General features: G+C 42.9%; 1 protein-coding gene across 5 annotated transcripts in view; it reads left to right on the top strand.

Annotated features, from left to right (window-relative positions):
• SLC39A11 (solute carrier family 39 member 11) overlaps positions 1-14,629 on the top strand; it is a 641,085-nt gene that overhangs the window by 216,044 nt on the left and 410,412 nt on the right. For all 5 annotated transcript variants that reach the window (XM_073560128.1, XM_073560111.1, XM_073560102.1 and 2 more), the window contains one exon: positions 1,389-1,538. In XM_073560128.1, the coding sequence (XP_073416229.1) occupies positions 1,389-1,538 (150 nt within the window). The remainder of the gene's footprint in view (positions 1-1,388; positions 1,539-14,629) is intronic.

Here is a 14,629-nt window from a genome sequence, read left to right as displayed (position 1 = left end):
GATTGAGAAGGTGTGTCCAAACTTTTGGTCTGTACTGTGTGTGTATGTGTGTATATATATATATATATATATATATATATATATAGACATATATATATATGTATATGTGTGTGTGTATATGTGTGTGTGTGTGTATATATATATATATATATATATATATATATATATATATATACACACATACACACACACACTAACACACTATGACTTAACCCTGCTAAGATAAAGCCTAGGTCCTCAGGCTACATTCACACTATGGGCGTAGCCAGGATCAAACCTGGGGGGGCAGAATCTCGTACTGTTCGACAGAGTTTCATACTGCACACCTCAGCTTCTGCAGAACCTCATACTTCACACCCCTACACTTGAAAATAAAGCCTGCACCTTAAGAAGATGTGGTGATGAATGCAGTCTATTTATTCCAACTATCAGTTGATGTTACTGAAGATGAGCAATGCCTGTCCTGGGCGTCCTTTTGGGCAGCTATGAGGTGTACCTGACTGGTGCTAAAAAAAAGGAGTGTTAGTCTGTGTGTTATCTGGCTTTCATTCTTTTTGGTACAGATATGATATGGACAGACAGATATGGATAAATGGATATATAAATAGATAGAGCAGATTTCTAATCTGCTTTAGCTATTGAAAACATTATCTATGAGCTCAAAAACCTTTCAGGTGATGCAGTTTTTTAAAAAGCTGATCTGCTTTTGCAACTGAAAAACGTATCCTCAAAAAACGCAGGAAAAATGCTGTGTGTGAATGTAGCCTTAGATCAGGAATAGAACAGTCATTTATAGGACATTTCATAACTTTCCCAAATTCCTATGAAAAAATATTCAGCACATTCTGCATTGAACTACTGTACCCAATTTATTATATATTTTAGGAGTCGGAGTCGGTCCATTTTATACTGACTCCACCAAAGTGAGCACCGACTCCACGACTCCGACTCCACAGCCCTGGTTTGCAGGGCTCTGGTTCACGTGACGTGGACAATAATTCTGCAAATCATATTGGACACGTCTAGTCGCTGTTGGGATCGAGGCCCAATACGTGAACGGTAAGGGTACAGTCAGCTGCAGTCTTGGTCGGTGTGTAATTTGCTAGAGTGTTCTAACTATATAAATGACAGATGAACAAAAGAAAGTCAGGCTAACTTGCGACCATGTGCCCAGGTCACACAGTCTGAATGAAGAAAAGTGATGAAATGTCCATCCAATAAAATTCCGTGATGGCTGTATTAACTATTTTGCAGAGATTAGGCAAGAGCAAAAATGTGATGCGTTTTGAGTCACTCATGGTTCTTCTTCCTAGCATCGTACATATAAACTATTATTTAAACAGAATTGAGTTATCTTTAGTCTTATCCCTGTATTTTCTGTCTCACAGGTTATGCTGGCTGCTTCGTACTGGTCCCTCCTGGCCCCTGCTATAGAGATGTCCAGCCAGTATGGGAGCTTTGCTTTCCTTCCAGCTGCTGTTGGCTTTTCTTTTGGTGCCGGCTTTGTATATTTTGCCGATAAGCTTCTGCCGGCTCTGGTGAGTACCATTTATCACTGCCAGGATCGTCTTCTCACACGTTACCTTTGTATGAAGCAGAGTACACACTGCTGTAAATAGTAGTAGCCTGCATTTTGCTTAGGTTGTCACTATTCTTGTAATCCAAAATACCGTCACCCCAATGGATCCATTTAACATCAATGAGGTCAATCAGTGAAAATTTGGATGTGTCATGCTATGTCACATTGTCATGTCTTCCATTATTAGCAGAAGCCATGACCCTAGCGTGTACGTTTAATGGCTGAGAAGGGAGAATGATCCCATAACTTGAATTTTTCATGGAATGTAATCATAATGCAGCGCTTCAGTGTAGGACGTGATTACATTTGCAATCCGTCAGCCGTATGCCTATTGTTGCTTATTACTATTGCTATTATTAACGGTGACAACATAAAATTTTGCTACAGATAAAGAATGCTTTGTTTAACAAGATGACAGGTTATTTTTACCATCTTTTCCCTTCCCGCTGTGTATTATTAAAGCATCTTCTAAATTGCTTCCTGCCTGGCACCGAGCTGCAGCACTCAAGACAACGCACTGGCAACCATTTTAGTAAGCCATGCAGAAATGAATAACTACAGGACTTAAGACAGCACAATGCCAGGCAGGTGCTCGATAGAGGGCATGGCCGCTGGTACAATTATTATGTGCCATTAATTGGGTGATGGAGCAATTAATCACACTTGCGCCACACAAAAGGTCAAACTCCAGGCTGCCTCATAGACCATTATCTTATCGTTACCAGGCAGTGAGGGCTGGTAATTAAGGACTGCGACCCTCATGCATGCTGTTGACACTTGATGAGGGCAGAATGGACACGTGAAACGGTTAAGGGGTTGCGACAAGGTATGTTGCTATGTAACCAGGGTAGAGAGGTAACAGGACCTTTTATCTGAGAATGGTGTGCACTAATGCTGGATGACAAGTTGTAAGACCCTCGAAGCATCGATTAACCCTTCACATTGCTGCGAGCTCTGGGTCCACAGATGTGCTCAGCAGAGTCTTCCTGTGTATAACCAGTGTCTGATACATAAATCTGTGATGCTGCTGGGTGAATTCAGATTACCCTGTTCTTGTATTTTGAAAGATCAGCCTAAACCACCTCTCTCCTTCGTACTGTCCTATACCTGTCTGAAAGACAACTGTTTGCAGCAGGATCATCTCACCTCTATCCTCCTTCTCCTTGCTGTTGTATGCCTGGCTGTATGACAACTGTTTGCAGCAGGATCATCTCACCTCTATCCTCCTTCTCCTTGCTGTTGTTTGCTTGGCTGTATGACAACTGGTTGCAGCAGGATCCTCCCATGTCTCTCCTCCTTATTGTTCTATATCTGGCTGCAAGATGTCTAGTAGCAGCAGGATCCTCCCCCTCTCTCCTCCTCCTTATTGTACTTTGCCTGGCTGCAAGACAACTAGTAGCAGCACAATCCTCCCCCTCTATCCTCCTTCTCCTTATTGTTGTATGCCTGGCTGTATGGCAACTGATTGCAGCAGGATCCTCCCCCTCTTTCCTCCTTCTCCTTATTGTTGTATGCCTGGCTATATGACAACTGATTGCAGCAGGATCCTCCCCCTCTATCCTCCTTCTCCTTATTGTTGTATGCCTGGCTGTATGGCAACTGATTGCAGCAGGATCCTCCCCCTCTTTCCTCCTTCTCCTTATTGTTGTATGCCTGGCTATATGACAACTGATTGCAGCAGGATCCTCCCCCTCTATCCTCCTTCTCCTTATTGTTGTATGCCTGGCTGTATGACAACTGATTGCAGCAGGATCCTCCCCCTCTTTCCTCCTTCTCCTCATTGTTGTATGCCTGGCTGTATGACAACTGATTGCAGCAGGATCCTCCCCCTCTTTCCTCCTTCTCCTTATTGTTGTATGCCTGGCTGTAGGACAACTGATTGCAGCAGGATCCTCCCCCTCTATCCTCCTCCTTATTGTTGTATGCCTGGCTGTATGACAACTGATTGCAGCAGGATCCTCCCCCTCTATCCTCCTTCTCCTTATTGTTGTATGCCTGGCTGTATGACAACTGATTGCAGCAGGATCCTCCCCCTCTATCCTCCTTCTCCTTATTGTTGTATGCCTGGCTGTATGACAACTGATTGCAGCAGGATCCTCCCCCTCTATCCTCCTTCTCCTTATTGTTGTATGCCTGGCTGTATGACAACTGATTGCAGCAGGATCCTCCCCCTCTATTCTCCTTCTTATTGTACTTTGCCTGGCTGTATGACAACTGGTAGCAGCAAGATCCTCCCCCTCTATCCTCCTTCCCCTTATTGTTGTATGCCTGGCTGTATGACAACTGATTGCAGCAGGATCCTCCCATGTCTCTTCTTATTGTCCTATATCTGGCTGTAAGATGAATGGTTGCTGCAGGATCCTCTCCCCTCTCTCCTCCTCATTACTGTTGTATGCCAGGCTGTATGACAACTGATTAAAGCAGAAACCTTCCCCTCTGTCCTCCTCCTTACTGTTTTGTGCCTGGCTGGAAGACAAAGATAGTCTGTCAGCACAGAATGGTCAAATCAAGTACAGGCGCTTGATGCACAGTGACTTGGCCAAATATTTAAGTGCACTTTTCCCACCACCTTGTTGTTCCATGTATCTCTGCCCTTCTCTAGCTCTATGAATCCAGAACCATCAATCAAAGAGTGGCGGGGGTGTAAGTGGAGGGAAAACAAGCAGGTGGAAAGGTGCACATAAATGTTTGGCCACGCCCAGGGTACACTGAGTGCCTGTACTTGCTCTGAACAGTCATTCTGTGGTGACAGCTAGTCTCTATAAGGCCGGGGTCACACAGCTATAATCTTATGCGAGAGAATCGTGCCGATTATGCTAATGACACTCAGCCCATTCTCCCGCATGAAAGCATCATCAGACGGGTGTGTGCAAACATTGGACTGCACTTGGATGACATCCGAGTGCCGTCTGATATTTCACACGCACCTATAGACTGAAAAATAAATCATTAGATAGCACTCGGTCATGCAGTATGAGCAAGCCCTAATTGTGTGTTCCCAATGGTTGTATATTCTGCTAATTTTCCATCCAGATTTTCCCAGGAAAATCCTCTGAGTAATACAGCAACAACGATGTGGATGAGAATTTACAAAATCTTGCTAATATTATGCTAAAAAAAGCCTCTATAATTCCCTTTTTTATCTATTTAATATCGCTAATACAGTTTCGGAGGTGTCTAAGATAAGGCAAAAAAGAAGTAAAATAACTAATATTTTTTGCAGCGTATTTATGTTGAATATATTACTTTATTGCTCTTTATTACAGTGCTGTCCCATTAGATCAGTGTGGCATAATGCAGGAGTTTCAATAGAAATTGTGTTAACCAGCCATCATTGTTTCACTGCCTTGAGTGATAGTTGCTATCCCTCTCTTAGCTGGTGTGATCAATATAAGGAACGGCTCCGTCACTTACTTCTTGTAGAGATGTGTAAGGACATTGGGCAGCTTTGGATTTTCTGTTTGTTTTTCCCCTTGCCCTGGAGCCTTGTGCCTTTGCTGTCTTCTCACACCTATTTATAACTCAGGCCTTTGGCAGTCAATTGTTCAATTAACGTATAGCCGCCACAGGTGTCTGCAGCCATTCGGCCTCCTGTGCTGTATAAGGGTTAAATGCTGTGTCTTACTAATTGACAGGAGTGGAGCTGCCTCCATTATAAAGTGATCCATCATGTGGCGAGAGCTGGTGACAGATTGCAGGGACATTTGGAAGGGGTGCAGTTGGAGAATGACAGATGATGTGTGGTTTTTATTGAGAACACAATCTAAATTGGCAGCAATTGATGGGCCAGGTGGTCCTATTAAAGGGAACCTGTCATGTTTGAATGCACTGTCCTTTTCGGCAGTCAGCCTCATATTGAGCACGAGGTGCTGAACTGAAAATATTCTCTTTTTGGTTTTAGGAGTCCAGTAGGCGGTTCTATTCATTGGCATTGATCTCTACTTTCCAACCCAACTTTATTTAGACAAATTTCTATCATTGATGACGTTACACGCCGAGGATTGGGGAGGCATAGCGCGCCTCTATTTAGCCCAGATTGCGGGGCTCACTTATACCATTCACCTGTATGTGGGTTGCGACACAAATGGTCACACCTGAGGAAAAAAGGGTCTCCTGCCACTGCAGGGTCCCACTATATTTATCTTTGCCCCATTAATATCTTATTTAGCTCTCCTGATGAATCCCTTCCATTGGGGAAGAAATGCGTAGGGAGATTTACTTGTTTAGATTGATGGTGGGTAACCCGTAGCACCCTACACTTGGGCTCTGTCCTTGTGAGGACAGGAGCAATGCAGGGGCACGACAGGGAATAAGAGGAAGCTTCTCATCCCCCCTCTTATATGGACTGTATACCTTGTTCCTGTGTTATGTGAATCTGCTACAATGAACTTCCAACATACTGGTGAGACCAATCTATTTTTATTGAGCACTGGTAATGCACTAAGAAAAATATTCAGAATTGAGAGTCCTCAGTGGTTGATACCTTTTAATGGCTAACTGAAAAGATGGTAACACATTGCAAGCTTTCGAGACTACTCAGGTCTCTTCATCAGGCTAGACTAATAACAATGAATGAATTCTGATGAAGAGACCTGAGTAGTCTCGAAAGCTTGCAATGTGTTACCATCTTTTCAGTTAGCCATTAAAAGGTATCAACCACTGAGGACTCTCAATTCTGAATATTTTTCTATCTAATGGCAACAAGGTACAAAGATATATATCTTTCCTGTATGGTAATGCACTAGCGCTTTATGTATGTCTTTATTATAGTTTTGTGTCACTTTTTTGCCCAGAGTCATCTATTTTAATATTATTCAATTAAAGGTTGTATTTTATTTAAGGGAAATTCTCCAAGCTATACTCCTGTTAATCCTGAGGATATTTTAATAGTGAATTCTGAAATAATACACTATAGCTATTCTTGCTCCTTTCACTAGCCCCAATGAAACAGAACCTTATTATCCTGGTATAACTACCACCAGTTCCTCGTTGGATAAAACCTTGGTCTGTTAATGGGATTACAGCGGGCCAGAAACCAGCCCTTGTGTTAGGAGTGGCGGAAGGCACTAAATAAAAAATATAAATAAAGTGCCTTCACCACTCAGGGTCCACCGTGCGGTAGATGAGAAACCACAGCTAGATGAGGACAGAGCACAATGGCGGTAGTGTGCACGGGGTTTGACGTCACCCAGGTGCACAGGGAAAGCTCTGTTAAATCACAGAGCTATAACACAAAGCATAAACACAATAACTCTGAGCCTGTTAGTGTCACAGGTACTTAGAGTAACTAACACGGTATTGCAGTCACATACTTACCGTAGTTAGTAGTGTATAGAGCGTTGCAACTGCAAACGCAACCAGTAAGCTGCTACTGCAGCGCGGCGTGGATAATGCCACAAGGTAACACCGCTGGAAAACACAGGCGCGATGTCAGACGCTAGCAAGTGTGCTTGGAGCAATGGCGCGCTGGCGCTGGTACTGGCTCTAACTCAATCCCTCACACATTCGTAGTATCAAAGGAATGGGGTTTCAAATGAGTCATTCACCAGATCATGCATCCATCAACATACAAACTGCAGCAAGTATGACTATACTAGCGCATGGCGGAACAGCCATGCGCGCTTTTTATAGCAAATGGGACCTTCCAAAGGCTTCCAGATCTCTGAGCTGAGCCAATGGAATCTGGAGCAGGACCTGAGCATCTGACTCCTGAACTCCAATGGGCGATTGTCCCATGAGCATGCTCAGAAGAAGGGACGAAGGACTTAAGCTGGAGTCACACATAGCGACTTACCAGCGATCCCGACAACAATATCAACGTGTCAGGATCGCTGGTAAGTCGCTATGTGATCGCTGGTGAGCTGTCAAACAGACAGCTTCACCAGCGATCAGCACAGCAATGCCGAGCGCCCGGCATCACTGTGTTCGTTAGCGCTGATGCCATATCCCTGTAAAAAAAATAGAATTAAAATAAAAAATATTGATATTCTCACTTCCGACGTCCCGCGCAGCCATCCTGCCTCTCTCCATGCTCCGGTCCCAGTAATCCTTTGCGAGAATGACCGCGAGAATGTCACGGTCTTGCGGCAGCGCGACGTCTCACGGTCATTCGTGCAAAGGATCACTGGGATCGGGAGCGTGAAGAGAGGCGGGATGGCTGCGCGGGACGTCGGAAGGTGAGAATAACAATATTTTTTTATTTTTTTTATTATTTTTTACAGCTGATCGCTGGTCTCCCGCCTGTCACACGCAGCGATGCGTGCTGGCCAGCGGGAGACCAGCGACCAAAGAAATGTCCAGAGGCTTCTTGCAGCGATCAGCGATACTGGCAGGGGGGCCGGTCGCTGATCGCTGTCACACACAGCGATCTCGCTGGTGAGATCGCTGTTGTGTCACAAAAGTTGTGACTCAGCAGCGATCTCGCTAGCGAGATTGCTATGTGTGACTCCCGCTTTAGCCTCCGGAGAGAGTTGCTGTAAAGCAATCTCCTCTGCAATCTCCTTTGTATTAGACAAAGAGCAGGAGACTGCAGCATGTGAGGGTCTAGATTCCTGCCTAGTAATGGCCGAAATCTGACTCCTAACACCTGGTAGCATGGAAAATTAAACCGAGCAGCACACATGTGGATTTGTGAATCGAGGTAAAAGAGCAGCCCAAGGTTAAATTATATATTTAATCGCCTTAAGGGCACACTATACAATACATTATATGCACAATGGTTATACATTTATAATGGTCAGATATGCAAATGCAGGGTACAGTACAAGAAATATACATGTTACTATATGGGTCAATTACCAATAGATGAAAGTCCTGGCTTATGGGGGAGGGGTTGCCACGTGGGAGGCTTGTGGACCCCTCTGTTCCTTGACCTATCCCCACGCAATATGTCATTGCGACCTCCCCAGAGAAAAAGCGCTAGGCCAAGCTCTGCAGGAGCATTTAATCCCTTGGTTGGTCACACATTTTTATCCCCATAGGATAGTCCCCTGGAGGTTTGAAGCTAAGTCCTCAAAGCCAATGAAAGATCATAAATCCTTTCTGGACAATCCTAGGGTAGCGGTTCTGGCGCCATCGGATCCAGTCGGGCTCCTGCTACGCTTTAAGACCAAACACAGCTTTACTACCTGACTTCTAGTTTTGCTAGAACAGATCGAGACTCTGTAAGGTTTTTGGTCTGGTCCAGAGAACTCAGAAACATACATGTATGTATGGCTAGGACATTCCATGATTATGCCCTCTTAGGGTGAAACGCGTAGGAAATTGCTCCCCTCCATACGCCTCTTTATGTCGTTTTTACCTGATGGTATGAAGATTTTATATTCTCAATAAAGCAATTATTATTTTATCTCCTGGAGACGCTGGAAAAATCCTTCTTTATGTTGTGCAGGACATATAGTATCTCCATAACTCCTTATGGAATCATAACAATTTTGACTGCATGGACTCAACATGGCAGCAAGCCTTTTGTTCTGCTCTGAGCTGGTCAAAGTGGGAATTCTGTAACTTACAGCTCTGACTCTCATCTCCCGAGATCTTGGTGCCGAGATCTCTATCTACGCATGCGCCGCCCCTGGCAGCCATTTTCCCGGAGTCCACCGCATAGGAAACTATGGAACTGTGGGTGCTCTGGCCTTTCACAAAATGTCGGCAGAGCCCCCGCAGTACTGGAGACACCCGCAGCAGCATCAGACACCCACAGTGGCGCGCCGCACATCCGAACACCCCCTCATCCCAGCCTGCAGCAACGCTCCACTCTTGCCTCCTCCAGAAGCAATCCTTGGACCCCGCTTCACCGCAGCCACCAACCCCGGTAAGCAATAAGACGCATGGATTATAAGAAGCACCATCATTTTATTACAAATGCGGTAATTATCCCTCTCTACTCTTCCTTGTCAGATCTCATCTGGAATACTGTGTTCAGTTCTGAGTACCACATTTTAAAAAAGACATTGAAAAACTGGAGCAAGTTCAGAGAAGAGCTACCAGGATGGTGAGTGGACTGCAAAGTATGTCCTATGAGGAAGGGTTAAAGGATCTGGGAATGTTTAGCTTGCAAAAGGAAGGCTAAGAGGAGACTTAATAGTTGTCTACAAATATCTGAAGGGCTGTCAGAGTGTAGAGGGATCATCCTTATTCTCATTTGCACGAGAAGCAATGGAATGAAACAGATAGGGAGAAGATACAGATTAGGTATTAGAAAAACTTTTTGACAGTGAGGGTGATCAATGAGCGGAACAGGCTTCCTAGAGAAGTGGCGCGTTCTCCTTCAATGGAAGTCTAAACAGAGGCTGTATGAGATGGTGTAGTGAATACTGCATTGAGCAAGGAGTTGGTCATGATGACCTGGAAGTCCCTTCCAACATTCCATGATCTGATTTTATTCTTCGGTAATTACCCATATCATCTAAAGCTGCTCTTCTCTTTTGAGTTAATGCAGTAGGATCACCTGTAGTTTTATGTTAAGCCACAAATCTTTACAAGGCATCTCCTGGTGATGACACCTCTTCCGCACACTCATAGAATACATCTTCACATTTTCACATTTCTACTGTTGACAGATGTTCTGATGAGGTGTCATTAATCTCTCAGATGAGCACGGTGACAGTAAAACATGAAATGCATGAAAAATTGAAACGGATTGGATTCAATGCTTTCGCTGCTGACTGGACAGTCAGTTTCTATTGAGACAGTGTTACATACCATATAGTGATAAATGGTTTGACAGCAGGTTAACCTGTTTCGGACATTGGACTTAATAGTACGCCCATGCCAGACTCCCCCTGTTTGGTGCGGGCACTGGTGCTGAGCCCGTACTTTTCCGGGCACATGACAGCTGATCTGCCCGCAACAGTCGGGGGTGAAATCACGATCCACCAGCAGCTGTTAACTAGTTAAAGGGAACCTGTCACCCCCCCCAGAGCGTTTTTAACTAAAAGAGCCACCTTCAGCAGCACTAAGGCTGCATTCTGTGAAGGTGGCTCTTCTGTTTCTGACCCCCATGAACGCCAAAATATAGACTTTTATAAACCGTTCCTCATAGCTGCATTCTGACACAGAGGAATGTTGTGTCCCTCCTCCCAGCTGTCCATCAACTCCCCTCTATAGCGTCCCTGCACCGCCTCCTTCTTTTGTATTTGTCGTTTCATGTTGTCGGGCGCCTGCGCTGTGACAACAATTCTCGGGTATGCGCAGTGCGCACTGCCCGGGAACTGCCATCAAGCTATCGCGCCTGCATCCCCAGATCCCGCCCCACAGTGTATTATGAAGTATTCACACTGCGGGGCTGGGGCAGGCTTTATTATTCAGTGGCTCATTGTTATAAATATTGTTCACTAGGCTTGAGAAAGGCATCTGCAAGGGTAAAAACATTTACATGGTTTACGATGCAAGGGGGATTCCTTGGCATGTAAGTTTGTATGTAACACATGTCCACTAAAGCATGGGCTGCAGATTTTGCTCTACTTAAGTTGGAACCCATGGATGGTAAATCCATAATATCAACACCACACTGCATCCGTATTGTGTCTGAAACGGACCTAGAGGAACATAGCCATTCATTAAGGGCATCTTATTGTCCACCTTCACAACCTACCATAATTTTGTTTTTCATAGTTTCAATACATCTAAAATAAAAAATAAGAGAATTTTTCAGTAGCTCTTAATTAAAAATGTGTGCACCCCATACTATTTTAAGTCTACATCTCTTTGCAGGTTATGCATCTGTTGCATGATCTTATCCTACTGTCATATTTTTCCATCTGGTATTTACTTTATACCAGCATACATTCACAAAGAAAAGTGCTGTGGAATTAATGGCGCTATATAAATGAGTAAAATAAATAAATTAAAAAAAAATAATGCCCACACTAGGTATTTATTCGCCAAGTCAACATTCTACCCATCAGGCCTCGCTCAGACATCAGTGTTTTTCACATACGCAAAAAAATTGTATCGGTGTCATCAGTGTTTTGGATGAGTGTTTCATCAGTGTTTGGTCAGTGTGTCATCACTTTTTGGCAGCGTGTCGTTTCATCAGTGTTTGGTCTGTATGTCATCAGTGTTTCAACATTGGTCATTGTGTCGTTTCATCATTGTTTGATCAGCGTTTCATTTCATCTGTATTTGGTCAGTGTGTCTTTTCATCAGTATTTGGTCAGTGTTTCATCATTGTTTGGTCAGTGTGACGTTTCATCATTGTTTGGTCAGTGTGACGTTTCATCAGTATTTCATCAGTGTTTCATCATTGTTTGGTCAGTGTGACGTTTCATCATTGTTTGGTCAGTGTGACGTTTCATCACCATTTGGTCAGTGTGACGTTTCATCAGTATTTGGTCAGTGTTTCATCATTGTTTGGTCAGAGTGACGTTTCATCATTGTTTGGTCAGTGTGACGTTTCATCAGTATTTCGTCAGTGTTTCATCATTGTTTGGTCAGTGTGACGTTTCATCATTATTTGGTCATTGTGTCGTTTCATCATTGTTTGATCAGCATTTCATTTCATCTGTATTTGGTCAGTGTGTCTTTTCATCAGTATTTGGTCAGTGTTTCATCATTGTTTGGTCAGTGTGACGTTTCATCATTGTTTGGTCAGTGTGACGTTTCATCAGTATTTGGTCAGTGTTTCATCATTGTTTGGTCAGTGTGACGTTTCATCATTGTTTGGTCAGTGTGATGTTTCATCAGTATTTGGTCAGTGTTTCATCATTGTTTGGTCAGTGTGACGTTTCATCAGTATTTGGTCAGTGTTTCATCATTGTTTGGTCAGTGTGACGTTTCATCATTGTTTGGTCAGTGTGACGTTTCATCAGTATTTCGTCAGTGTTTCATCATTGTTTGGTCAGTGTGACGTTTCATCATTATTTGGTCATTGTGTCGTTTCATCATTGTTTGATCAGCGTTTCATTTCATCAGTATTTGGTCAGTGTTTCATCATTGTTTGGTCAGTGTGACTTTCATCATTGTTTGGTCAGTGTGACGTTTCATCAGTATTTCGTCAGTGTTTCATCATTGTTTGGTCAGTGTGACGTTTCATCATTATTTGGTCAGTGTGACGTTTCATCAGTGTTTGGTCAGTGTGACGTTTCATCAGTATTTGGTCAGTGTTTCATCATTGTTTGGTCAGTGTGACGTTTCATCAGTATTTTTTGGTCAGTGTTTCATCATTGTTTGGTCAGTGTGACGTTTCATCACTATTTGGTCAGTGTGACGTTTCATCAGTATTTGGTCAGTGTTTCATCATTGTTTGGTCAGAGTGACGTTTCATCATTGTTTGGTCAGTGTGACGTTTCATCAGTATTTCGTCAGTGTTTCATCATTGTTTGGTCAGTGTGACGTTTCATCATTATTTGGTCATTGTGTCATTTCATCATTGTTTGATCAGCATTTCATTTCATCTGTATTTGGTCAGTGTGTCTTTTCATCAGTATTTGGTCAGTGTTTCATCATTGTTTGGTCAGTGTGACGTTTCATCAGTATTTGGTCAGTGTTTCATCATTGTTTGGTCAGTATGACGTTTCATCAGTATTTGGTCAGTGTTTCATCATTGTTTGGTCAGTGTGACGTTTCATCATTGTTTGGTCAGTGTGACGTTTCATCAGTGTTTGGTCAGTGTGACGTTTCATCAGTATTTGGTCAGTGTTTCATCATTGTTTGGTCAGTGTGACGTTTCATCAGTATTTTTTGGTCAGTGTTTCATCATTGTTTGGTCAGTGTGACGTTTCATCACTATTTGGTCAGTGTGACGTTTCATCAGTATTTGGTCAGTGTTTCATCATTGTTTGGTCAGAGTGACGTTTCATCATTGTTTGGTCAGTGTGACGTTTCATCAGTATTTCGTCAGTGTTTCATCATTGTTTGGTCAGTGTGACGTTTCATCATTATTTGGTCATTGTGTCATTTCATCATTGTTTGATCAGCATTTCATTTCATCTGTATTTGGTCAGTGTGTCTTTTCATCAGTATTTGGTCAGTGTTTCATCATTGTTTGGTCAGTGTGACGTTTCATCATTGTTTGGTCAGTGTGACGTTTCATCAGTATTTCGTCAGTGTTTCATCATTGTTTGGTCAGTGTGACGTTTCATCATTATTTGGTCATTGTGTCATTTCATCATTGTTTGATCAGCATTTCATTTCATCTGTATTTGGTCAGTGTGTCTTTTCATCAGTATTTGGTCAGTGTTTCATCATTGTTTGGTCAGTGTGACGTTTCATCATTGTTTGGTCAGTGTGACGTTTCATCATTGTTTGGTCAGTGTGACGTTTCATCAGTATTTGGTCAGTGTTTCATCATTGTTTGGTCAGTATGACGTTTCATCAGTATTTGGTCAGTGTTTCATCATTGTTTGGTCAGTGTGACGTTTCATCATTGTTTGGTCAGTGTGACGTTTCATCAGTATTTCGTCAGTGTTTCATCATTGTTTGGTCAGTGTGACGTTTCATCATTATTTGGTCAGTGTGACGTTTCATCAGTGTTTGGTCAGTGTGACGTTTCATCAGTATTTGGTCAGTGTTTCATCATTGTTTGGTCAGTGTGACGTTTCATCAGTATTTTTTGGTCCGTGTTTCATCATTGTTTGGTCAGTGTGACGTTTCATCTGTGTTTGGTCTGTATGTCATCAGTGTTTCAACATTGATCATTGTGTCGTTTCATCATTGTTTGATCAGCGTTTCATTTCATTTGTATTTGGTCAGTGTTTCATCATTGTTTGGTCAGTGTGTCTTTTCATCAGTATTTGGTCAGTGTTTCATCATTGTTTGGTCTGTGTGACGTTTTATCAGTGTTTGGTCTGTATGTCGTCAGTGTTTCAACATTGGTCATTGTGTCGTTTCATCATTGTTTGATCAGCGTTTCATTTCATCTGTATTTGGTCAGTGTGTCTTTTCATCAGTATTTGGTCAGTGTTTCATCATTGTTTGGTAAGTGTGACGTTTCATCATTGTTTGGTCAGTGTGACGTTTCATCAGTATTTCGTCAGTGTTTCATCATTGTTTGGTCAGTGTGATGTTTCATCATTATTTGGTCAGTGTGACGTTTCATCATTATTTGGT

Source organism: Dendrobates tinctorius, unplaced genomic scaffold (assembly GCF_039654945.1).
Source record: "Dendrobates tinctorius isolate UK_male_01 unplaced genomic scaffold, ASM3965494v1 ptg000014l, whole genome shotgun sequence".
In the NCBI taxonomy this organism is placed as follows: domain Eukaryota; kingdom Metazoa; phylum Chordata; class Amphibia; order Anura; family Dendrobatidae; genus Dendrobates; species Dendrobates tinctorius.
Note: the sequence above shows the minus strand (reverse complement) of the source record. Positions and strands in the feature narration are given on the sequence as shown.